Raw genomic sequence first — 12,133 nt, 5'->3', positions numbered from 1 at the left:
ATCATACTGGTCCCTATTACAGTGCTTTATCACTGTCCCAGCAAGCTCCGGTCTCCTTCCGGGTGATATACTGCCCCTATCACTATTCACTTACTTCTTCTACATCTTCTTCTCAATTACTTATCTCCTACTGTAAGCCTCACTTACCTGTTTCTTCTGCCACTTTGGACAGATGGATCAGACAGGTTATGTCCCTAGCCAATATTGACACATCTGCTTTTGGCGCACACTCTACTAGAGGTGCATTTTCTACAAAACAGGAGGATCCCTTTCAGATCTTCTCAAAGCTGCTGATTGGTTTTCAGATTCAACATTTAAGACCTTTAACTTTAGACCTGAATCTCATATTTCTATGAATTTATTTAGTTGTACTTTATATTGTTGTTTAATTGTATAATTAATTTCATTTTATTTAATCTCTAGCATTTATTAGCTTTAAAATTGCAATATAATGCGAGGCCTCCTGTCTGATATAAAATTGGAGATTTTCCTATCCTTGGTGACGGAAAATATAGATTTTATGAAAGACAGGAGGTGAGCATTATCCCTCCCTTCTACCCATCCCTCTTATTACTAATATTATTTTTATTTTTCAGCGTATTAGTTACTACTGGATTCCGACCATCCTCTACAGTCTCTAATGGATTCAATGGTTTCTTGTTCTCCAGTAACCTGTTCATGTCTTCACCAACTCCATGTTGACGGATATCCTTCTCATCGTTACCATGAACTTGTTCCAGTTATTTCCTACATCTAGATATGACTTTCTTCCACAATCTTTATACCCGATCGTTTTGGGACTATATATTTGTTATTACTACTGTTCGATATTTTCAAAGAAAGGAGATAATTATCGTTATTCAGCACCTTTTACCACCTGTTCTGATAGCTCATTGGTTGATAATGTATACGGCGTGTTTGGTTGTCCTTATACCTATACACCTAAAGTTTTTTCTTTAAATGTATAAAAAACTTTTTATTTTGCTGCTAAGCCTTGCAGTAAAGAAGGAATATGCAATATAATGCTCGCCTCCTGTCTTTCATAAAATCTATATTTTCCGTCACCAAGGATAGGAAAATTTCCAATTGCAGTAGCTGGTTCCATTAGAAGGTGTGTAAGAGTCAATAAAATGTTTTGGTACAGTGCAATGTTCTATTTAGACTTTATCCTTGGCTTTTCATAACAGACTTGTTCATGAAACAACTGAATTGTATGTGTAAACATATTTTGGCTTAACCCCTTAAGGACCGGAGGTTTTTCCGTTTTTGCATTTTCGTTTTTTGCTCCTTGCCTTTAAAAATTCATAACTCTTTCAAATTTACACCTAAAAATCCATATGATGGCTTATTTTTTGCGCCACCAATTCTACTTTGTAATGACGTCAGTCATTTTGCCCAAAAATCTATGGTGAAGCGGGAAATAAAATCATTGTGCGACAAAATTGAAAAAAAAACGCTGTTTTGTAACTTTTGGGGGCTTCCGTTTCTACGTAGTACATTTTTCGGTAAAAATGACACCTGATATGTATTCTGTAGGTCCATACGATTAAAATGATACCCTACTTATATAGGTTTGATTTTGTCGGACTTCTGGAAAAAATCATAACTACATGCAGGAAAATTAATACGTTTAAAATTGTCATCTTCTGACCCCTATAACTTTTTTATTTTTCCGTGTATGGGGCGGTATGAGGGCTCATTTTTTGCGCCGTGATCTGAAGTTTTTAACGCAACCATTTTTGCATTGATAGGACTTATTGATCACTTTTTATTCATTTTTAAATGATATAAAAAGTGACCAAAAATGCACTATTTTGGACTTTGGAATTTTTTTGCGCGCACGCCATTGACCGAGCGGTTTAATTAATGATATATTTTTATAATTCGGACATTTCCGCACGCGGTGATACCACATATGTTTATTTTTATTTTTATTTACACTGTGTTTTTTTTTTATTGGAAAAGGGGGGTGATTCAAACTTTTAATAGGGGAGGAGTTAAATGATCTTTATTCACTTTTTTTTTCACTTTTTTTTTGCAGTGTTATAGGTCCCATAGGGACCTATAACACTGCACACACTGATCTTCTATGTTGATCACTGGTTTCTCATAAGAAACCAGTGATCAACGATTCTGCCGCATGACTGCTCATGCCTGGATCTCAGGCACTGAGCAGTCATTCGGCGATCGGACAGCGAGGAGGCAGGAAGTCCTGTCAGCTGTCCTGTCAGCTGTTCGGGATGCCGCGATTAGCCGCGGCTATCCCGAACAGCTCGACTGAGCTAGTCGGGAACTTTCACTTTCACTTTTAGCCGCGCGGCTCAACTCTGAGCGCGCGGCTAAAGGGTTAATAGCACGCGGCGCCGCGATCGGCGCTGCGCGCTATTAGAGGCGGGTCCCGGCTTCACTATGACGCCGGGCCCGCCATGATATGACGCGGGGTTACTGTGTAACCCCGCGTTATATCAGAAGAGCAGGACCAAGGACGTACCGGTACGTCCTTGGTCCTTAAGGGGTTAAAGGGGTATTCCAGGCAAAAACATTTTTTTTATATATCAACTGGCTCCGGAAAGTTAAACAGATTTGTAAATTACTTCTATTAAAAAATCTTAATCCTTCCAATAGTTATTAGCTTCTGAAGTTGAGTTGCTGTTTTCTGTCTAACTGCTTTCTGATGACTCACGTCCCGGGAGCTGTCCAGCTCCTATGGGGATATTTTCCCATCATGCAAGGGATATTCTCCCATCATGCACAGCTCCCGGGAGGTGACATCATCATTGAGCAGTTAGACAGAAAACTTCAGAAGCTAATAACTATTGGAAGGATTAAGATTTTTTAATAGAAGTAATTTACAAATCTGTTTAACTTTCCGGAGCCAGTTGATATGTAAAAAAAAGTTTTTGCCTGGAATACCCCTTTAAACTATTCATGTGTAAACCTGAAGTGAGATTTCCTGTAGGACTGTAGAAAATGACAGTTTTTCACCGATACTTCCTAGTATTTTATTCTGTGATCACATTTAGCAGTTTGAACGTGTTGTTTTCTGACATGGTTTTATACCTTGAAAAATGTTGTAGCTGTTATTTTACAAATGTCATCCATGACATCAGCTTTGTGGATTTTAAATTTCTTTTTTTTCTTTTTTTTTTTATTCACAACATAATCTGCTGCAAAATGAAAGAAACAATCGGATTGGTTGCTATGGGCAACTGGGCAACTTTTCCTTTGCACAGGTTTTGATAAATCTCCTTTGGGGGAGGTTTATCTAAACCTTTCCAGAGGAAAGGTTGCTGAGTTGCCCGTTACAACCAATCAGATCGCTTCTTTCATTTTTGAAAAGGCCTCTGAAAAGGAAAGAAGTGATCTGATTGGTTGCTATGGGCAACTCAGTAACTTTTCCTATGGACAGATTTTAATAAATCTCCCCCTTTGTGTCTTTATTATGGCTTCAAGTGCCAGCCTGAATGTGGGTCAAATGACCCGAATTTACTGAATCATAGGGATTTGTGATGCTTTCAGGTTAAATAATGAAACCAGGCAGTCAGGTTGGGACTTGAGGATAAGATTCGGATGCAAAAAAAGAAAAATCTTTATTACACTAGTCTACAAAAGGCCTTTAAATGTAAACAGATGACACCTTTACCCTGAGTGCTAAGGAACTATAATTACACATTGTATCCATTGCTTGTGCATTTATTTGGTTTGCAGTATTACTTTATGATTATGTATGTACATTGTGTCATGGCATTATAAGTGCTTCAGGGAAAAATGACCAAATACACAGTATAAATACCTAGTCTTCTATATGAAATAAACCATAGTTTCTATTGGTCAATAATAACTTACAAAGCCATTGCTTACTGCCCTCTAGAAGGCTACACATTTACCGTTTAGCCTGTATTGTTGCAGATACCGCTTGACTCAGATGGCTCATAACCACTTTGTGAAGCTCAGTAAGATGAGACATTGCAGATTCTGCAGTTCTCACTGCCCCAGTTACCTGTTAACAATTCAATAGAAGAATTCAATGCAATGCAATAGGATTTAGCCATTGTTGCCCTTGTAAAATTTTAAATCTGAGGGTCTGATGTGTGTTTGCAAGCAAAATCTAAAACTATATGGCACAAAATGTCATTTATTATTACTGTATTCTTGCAATTTTGACAATATAGCAAGTTTAAAGGGGTATTCCGGTTTTAAACATCTTCTCCCCTATACAAAGGATAGGGGATAAGATGTATGATCGCAGGGGTCCTGCCGCAGGGGACCCCATGATCTCGGTGCAGCCCCCGGCATTCTGAGGGGGGCGCTGCCTCCGAGACGGGGACATGACGCCACGCCCCCTCCAGTCATGTCTATATATATACATAGTCTATTTAGATGTGTTTTCAAAAAGAAACATCCCAAGTCCTCTTCTCACTGAGAAATATAAGGGGGTCTTACATTTTGTGGGGCATTAACTACCAGAGAGTAAAATCTGATAGTGTGTGACATATAAGGCCCACAACATGCACTTTTATAAATGGTTTTTCCCAAGAGAACCTGGCTGGTGAAGGGAGGGAAAACAGGAAATGCAGGAGTTAATTTGCCAGTCACCTAAAGGGCTCGGGTCTGCAACCTCTGACAATTCAGACCTTTACAGCCAACTGTTCCCATAAAAAAATTGGGCCACCCTAAATATACCAATACGTCTTCTAGTTGTAAAGGAGCCAGGGGATAAGTTTTCTAGAAATTGTGGATTTCTCAATATAGGAAAGCAAGGGGGCAGTGAAAGTAAGGCTCCTTTCACACTATATTATTGTTCCATTTAGGAACTTCCGTCAGAAGTTCCGTCACTATATCGGGGAAAACCGTCCGTTACAAAACCCCTGACGGCCGCAACTAAATCGCATTGCAGCCTATGGGGTTTTGTAACTGCCCGTTTGCACCCGTATATGCCCGTAATTCCTTACGGACGTTATATAGTGACGGGACAGTAAGTTTTCCGCCACAATATCCCGTCACTGTATAACGGCCGTAATGAATTACGGGCATATACGGGTGCAAACGGGCAGTTACAAAACCCCATAGGCTGCAATGCGATTTAGTCGCGGCCGTCGGGGGTTTTGTAACGGCCGGTTTTCCCCGATATAGTGACGGAACTTCTGACGGAAGTTCCTAAATGGAACAATAATATAGTGTGAAAGGAGCCTAAGAGATGTTCATGAGAAAAGAATGCAGCCAAGGAAGAGAGCATAGGGTAAGAGGAGTAAACAAGTGCTTCAACCCAACCCACTGCTTCCTGTCTATGTGCCTGCCCCTATCAAGAACCTGATAAAAAAGGAAGGCACTGTGATAACAATTTAAGTCTAGGAGCCCAACACCTCACACTGTTTGGGTAAAAATATAATATGATGAGGAAGTCTAGTAGGTTTACCCACTAAGAAAAATGTGGTGAGGTCATAATATAGGACACAAAATAATGAGTAGGGGAGAACAATCGGGAGTGTCTGCAGGGTAAACATAGTGTTCCCAAGAACAAAATCAATAACCAGACATAGACACTAAAACACTTAAAAAGATCTCAATTTATACCACATTACAACCAAGGGGAACCAGAGACTGGTACGCCTTAGGGATCATGTGTGACTGCCAATGTGACTGTGATGCATGGGCCCACCTACAAAGCTCACTGCACACACAGGGCTGCCGCCGGGTGGTCCTGTGTGTCTGATCATAGGAGAATACCCAGCGTATCTCCCACTGTGCAGCACATTTCGTGCAGCGTGAAATACACTATGTGTCACCCTACCCTTATGCAGTATTTCCCCATTCCTTTTCATCCACTAGTGGTTTTGGCTCTAAGAAAATGTATTGATAGACTGCCACAAAAGCTATAGCATGTCTTCCAATAAAAATGCTGTGTGTGAAACCCCACTAACACTTTGTGCACTTCTACAGTAAAATTTGCATGCTTTATATTGCAAAGGTTGAAATCTGGGGTAAAAATCCACATAAAACATTGACATGCAGTAGATTCATAATCTACATTGTAGGTCAATTTCCATGTTTCTTTTTCTTCTATAGCATGTTGAAGACATTTATCAATCATTTATCATATACAGTGATCCCTCAACTTACAATGGCCTCAACATACAATAGTTTCAACATACAATGGTCTTTTCTGGACCATTGTAACTTGAAACCAGACTCAACATACAATGCTACAGACAGTCCAGATCTGCAACACGTGTCAATGGCTCGAAGAACTGACCTATCAGAATGGGCATTTTACTTGTAAAACACCTGTGTTACTGAAGTGTATGCACTGACTGGTGTCTGGTAGCACCTCCTACAGTACAGGGAGATATTACATGTTCTGTACTCTTTACCTGTATTACTGAAGTGTATGCACTGACTGGCGTCTGGTAGCGCCCCCTACAGTACAGGGAGGTATTACTTGTTCTGTACTCTTTACCTGTTCCAGGGTTACCTGCTCCTTTGGACACCAGGTGAGGGTGTTACCTCCATGTATCTTTTTTAGGACATTGTGTATTCTGTACAGAACCCTGAAGAAGCTCCTGTCCTCTACATAGACCAGCATTTCCCAAACAAGGTGCCTCCAGCTGTTGCAAAATTACAACTCTCAGCATGCCCGGACAGCCTTTGGCTGTCCGGGCATGCTGAGAGTTGTAGTTTTGCAACAGCTGGAGGCACCCTGGTTGGGAAACACTGACAGTGATTTACAGCTCCCAGCAGATCTTTCTTACTTTTATATGTACGATCTTGCTTTATCTGTATTAGTTATCTACTTGTTTATCTTTAATTCTCACTTTTACCTATTTTTGGATGACATTTTGGTGGCTTCAGAACCAATTACCAGGTTTCCATTGAGTTATGGTCTCGACATACAATGGTTTCAACATACAATGTTCGTCCTGGAACCAATTAATATAGTATCTTGAGAGACCACTGTACTATAATCCCCTTTGCTGGATATGTCCATGGTATATCTGCTACATATTCTTTATATATTTTTACAGTTACAGGCTCACCTGCAATGCTGTCTCATCCAGATCCACAGAAGATAGTCCTAAATATTGATCCCCTTCTACTTCATTTTCATTCATGTAGGAGCAGATACTGAAAAACTGGACAGATTTTATGTTACTTAGAGATTTTTCTAAAAATTTGTACCAGATAATCATACAAAGATAACATGGGGGGGCATTTACTAAGGGGTTTAGTCAGTTTTTTCTGACTATTTTTGGCGCAAAATTGTCGCAATTGCGCCTACCCTATAAATTGTGCGACTTTCCCTAGCAAGAGCTAGAAAGTCAAAAAAAAAATTCCCGCTTAATTTACGCAAGTTTTCAGTTTTGACTTGCAGTGGTCAGGAATTTATTAACTGAGACAGTCGCAGTTGCGCAATAAACTGTCGCAACGGCCATAAAAATTGACTAAATTTACTCCAGCTCCAACATGGAGCAGGAAAAGCTGCTGCCGCCCGGGCTCCGACATACTTTCTCCCCGCGCTACCGGGACACTACAGTGATTTATATCCCCCCCTCTCACCTGCCAGCGCCACACAACTCCCATCTGTCTGCTGTTGCAAGACTACAAGTCCCAGCATGGCCTTACAGTGAGGACACGCTGGGAGTTGTAGTCTTGTAGCAGCGGGAGCTGAGCGGCGCGGGCGGGAGACAAGGGGGCGGGGGGTAGCGGGGAGGCCGTATGAGGAGCCCGGGCGGGAGACCAGGGGGGTAGCGGGGAGACCGTATGAGGAGCCCGGGCGGCTGCACTGTAATGTCAGCCCGGGCTCCTGCCCTGAGAGCCATAGGCTTTGGCTGTCAGGGCATGCTGGGTGTTGTAGTTTTGCAACAGCTGGAGGGCCACAGTTTGCAGACCACTGGTGTGTGGTCTGTAAACTGTAGTCCTCCAGCTGTTGCAAAACTAAACAGCTGAAGGGGACCGGCGAAGAAGTTCACTTACCCTTCCGAGGCTCCAGCGACGATCGCTGACGGAGATCGTCGCGCGGCAGTGTCGTGCAGCGCTGGATCCTACGGAAGCCGGTAAGTTGCGCAAGCTTCCCAACCAGGGTGCCTCCAAATGTTGCAAGACTACAACTCCCAGCATGCCTGGACACCCTTTGGCTGTCCGGGCATGCTGGGAGTTGTAGTTTTGCAACAGCTGGAGGCACCCTTGCTGGGAAACACTGGCCTAAAACAGTGTTTCCCAACCAGGGTGCCTCCAGATGTTGCAAGACTACAACTCCCAGCATGCCTGGACAGCCATTGGCTGTCCGGGCATGCTGGGAGTTGTAGTTTTGCAACAGCTGGAGGCACCCTTGTTGGGAAACACTGGCCTAAAACAGTGTTTCCCAACCAGGGTGCCTCCAGATGTTGCAAGACTACAACTCCCAGCATGCCTGGACAGCCATTGGCTGTCCAGGCATGCTGGGAGTTGTAGTTTTGCAACAGCTGGAGGGCCACAGTTTGCAGATCCCTGGTTTGTGGTCTGTAAACTGTAGTCCTCCAGCTGTTGCAAAACTAAACAGCTGAAGGGGACCGGCGAAGAGGTTCACTTACCCTTCCGAGGCTCCAGCGACGATCGCTGTCGGAGATCGTCGCGCGGCACTGTCGCGCGGCAGTGTCGTGCAGCGCTGGATCCTACGGAAGCCGGTAAGTTGCGCAGGCTTCCCAACCAGGGTGCCTCCAGTTGTTGCAAGACTACAACTCCCAGCATGCCTGGACAGCCTTTGACTGTCCAGGCATGCTGGGGCTTGTAGTTTTGCAACATCTGGAGGCACCCTGGTTGGGAAACACTGTTTTAGGCCAGTGTTTCCCAGCCAGGTTGCCTCCAGATGTTGCAAAACTACAACTCCCAGCATGCCTAGACAGCCTTTGACTGTCCAGGCATGCTGGGACTTGTAGTTTTGCAACATCTGGAGGCACCCTGGTTGGGAAACACTGTTTTAGGCCAGTGTTTCCCAGCCAGGTTGCCTCCAGATGTTGCAAAACTACAACTCCCAGCATGCCTAGACAGCCTTTGACTGTCCAGGCATGCTGGGACTTGTAGTTTTGCAACATCTGGAGGCACCTTGGTTGGGAAACACTGTTTTATTCCAGTGTTTCCCAGCCAGGTTGCCTCCAGATGTTGCAAAACTACAACTCCCAGCATGCCTAGACAGCCTTTGACTGTCCAGGCATGCTGGGGCTTGTAGTTTTGCAACATCTGGAGGCACCCTGGTTGGGAAACACTGTTTTAGGCCAGTGTTTCCCAACCAGGGTGCCTCCAGATGTTGCAAGACTACAACTCCCAGCATGCCTGGACAGCCTTTGACTGTCCAGGCATGCTGGGGCTTGTAGTTTTGCAACATCTGGAGGCACCCTGGTTGGGAAACACTGTTTTAGGCCAGTGTTTCCCAGCCAGGTTGCCTCCAGATGTTGCAAAACTACAACTCCCAGCATGCCTAGACAGCCTTTGACTGTCCAGGCATGCTGGGGCTTGTAGTTTTGCAACATCTGGAGGCACCCTGGTTGGGAAACACTGGCATAAAACAGTGTTTCCCAACCAGGGTGCCTCCAGATGTTGCAAAACTACAAGTCCCAGGTTGGGAAACACTGTGCCCGGCCTCCGCCCCACCTTACTGTAAGGGCATGCTGGGAGTTGTAGTCCTGCAGCTGGGGGCAGGGGACAAGCTTGTCACATTTATTATCACCTGCTCACACATCTCCTGCACCACACAACTACAACTCCCAGCATGTCCTTACTGTAAGGGCATGCTGGCAGTTGTAGTCGTGCGGGGCGGGAGATGTGTGAGCAGGTGATAATAAATGTACTAACCCATTTTTTTGTTTTCTTCTCATTTCAGATCCGTTTATCCTGTGGACTCCTTCGGATTCGGTGGACTACTTCGATGACCAGCGTTTTTCTTTGTTTGATTTTAATAAAATGGTTAACGAGGGCTTGTGGGGGAGTGTTTTTTGTAATAAAAATTTTTTAAAACCTGTTGTGTTTTTTTCTTACTTTACTAGACAGGCTTAGTAGTGGAAGCTGTCTTATAGACAGAGTCCATTACTAACTTGGGCTTAGCGCTAGCCACAAAAACAGCTAGTGCTAACCCCCTATTATTACCCCGGTACCCAACGCCACAGGGGTGCCGGGAAGAGCCGGTACCAACAGGCCTGGAGCGTCAAAAATGGCGCTCCTGGGCCTAGGCGGTAACAGGCTGGCGTTATTTAGGCTGGGGAGGGCCAGTAACAATGGTCCTCGCCCACCCTGGGAACGTCAGGCTGTTACTGTTTGGTTGGTATTTGGCTGAGAATGAAAATAGGGGGGACCCTATGCGGTTTTTTTTTTTTAAATAAATAATTAAATATATTTAAAAAACGCATAGGGTCCCCCTATTTTTATTCTCAACCAAATACCAACCAAACAGTAACAGCCTGACGTTACCAGGGTGGGCGAGGACCATTGTTACTGGCCCTCCCCAACCTAAATAACGCCAGCCTGTTACCGCCTAGGCCCAGGAGCGCCATTTTTGACGCTCCGGGCCTGTTGGTACCGGCTCTTCCCGGCACCCCTGTGGTGTTGGGTACCGGGGTAATAATTGGGGGTTAGCGCTAGCTGTTTTTGTGGCTAACGCTAAGCCCGGCTTAGTAATGGACTCAGTCTATAAGACAGCTTCCACTACTAAGCCTGTCTAGTAAAGTAAAATAAAAATAAAACACAACAGGTTTTAAAAAAAATTTATTACAAAAAACACTCCCCCACAAGCCCTCGTTAACCATTTTATTAACATCAAGCAAAGAAAAACGCTGGTCATCGAAGTAGTCCACCGAATCCGAAGGAGTCCACAGGATACACAGATCTGTACAAGAAGTAACCAAAAAAAAAAAAAAGTGTAAGTACATTTAGGGAGAAAAAAACTGTGTTAAAAAAATGTAATAAACACACACACACACACACACTAAACGCCGTTTACCACTTCTGAGCCATGACTACAATTTACAGTGATCCCTCAACTTACAATGGCCTCAACATACAATAGTTTCAACAAACAATGGTCTTTTCTGGACCATCGTAAGTTGAAACCAGACTCAACATACAATGCTACAGACAGTCCAGATCTGTAAAACGTGTCAATGGCTGGAAGAACCAACCAATCAAAATGGGCATTCACTGGTAAAACCCCTGTATTACTGAAGTGTATGCACTGACTGGTGTCTGGTATTACATGTTCTGTACACTTTACCTGTATCAGGGTTAGCTGCTCTTTTGGACACCAGGTGAGGGCAACTCCATTACTTGTTTTGGACATTGCCTGTACTGTACAGGACCCCTGAAGACGCTCCTGTCCTCTACATAGACCAGTGTTTCCCAAGCAGGGTGGCCCCATTTTTTGCAAAACTACAACTCCCAGCATGCCCGGACAGCCTTTGGCTGTCCAGGCATGCTGGGAGTTATAGTTTTGCAACAGCTGGAGGCTCCCTGCTTGGGAAACACTGACATAGACAGTGATTTACAGCTCCCAGCAGATCTTTATTACTTTTATATGTAAGGATTTGCTTTATCTATATCAGTTATCTACTTATTTTTCTTTGTCACTTTTTCCTATTTTTGGATGACATTTTGGTGCCTTTAGAACCAATTACCCTGTTTCCATAGAGTTATGGTCTCAAAATACAATGGTTTCAACTTACAATGGTTTTCCTGGAACCAATTAATATTGTAACTTGAGGGACCACTGTAGTTATTGAATTATTTAGATGTGGTGAAAAAGCTAAAAAAAAACTCAAAAACAAAAGATCCAGAAGGAAACCAGCAGCCAAACCTATTCAGACAGCAGGAAAAAGGAACAGACTATTTTTTCTACTACATGAAGTAAATTTCCCACTTTTGCCTATGTGTGCCAAATTTATTAATGCCGTGCAACAATTTAGTAAATTTGTCGCACATAGTCAAAAATTAAGTAGAAAAAAACAGGGTAAAAACCAGACTACATAGTAAAAGATTAGTAAATGCCCCCCATGGTGCTTACAAAGTGTCAATGTTTCTTGCTTTTGTAGCACTACACCTTAGTTTCGGGTGACTTCAAGTACATGTGGTAACAAGTTTTACAGGAAAAAGACTATACACAACAACCACTAGT

General features: G+C 43.3%; 1 protein-coding gene across 2 annotated transcripts in view; it reads right to left on the bottom strand.

Annotated features, from left to right (window-relative positions):
- Positions 1 to 7,116, bottom strand: part of LOC130368654 (uncharacterized) — a 59,301-nt gene extending 52,185 nt beyond the window's left edge. The window contains exon 1 of one of the 2 annotated variants that reach the window (XM_056572631.1): positions 7,035 to 7,116. In XM_056572631.1, the coding sequence (XP_056428606.1) occupies positions 7,035 to 7,051 (17 nt within the window). In that variant the 5' untranslated portion in view covers positions 7,052 to 7,116. Of the gene's footprint in view, positions 1 to 3,887; positions 3,982 to 7,034 lie in introns of those variants that run through there. The other variant, XM_056572630.1, reaches the window with a different exon arrangement.
- Between the last annotated feature and the right edge of the window lie 5,017 nt (positions 7,117 to 12,133).

This window comes from Hyla sarda, chromosome 4 (assembly GCF_029499605.1).
Source record: "Hyla sarda isolate aHylSar1 chromosome 4, aHylSar1.hap1, whole genome shotgun sequence".
Taxonomy (NCBI): Eukaryota; Metazoa; Chordata; class Amphibia; order Anura; family Hylidae; genus Hyla; species Hyla sarda.
Note: the sequence above shows the minus strand (reverse complement) of the source record. Positions and strands in the feature narration are given on the sequence as shown.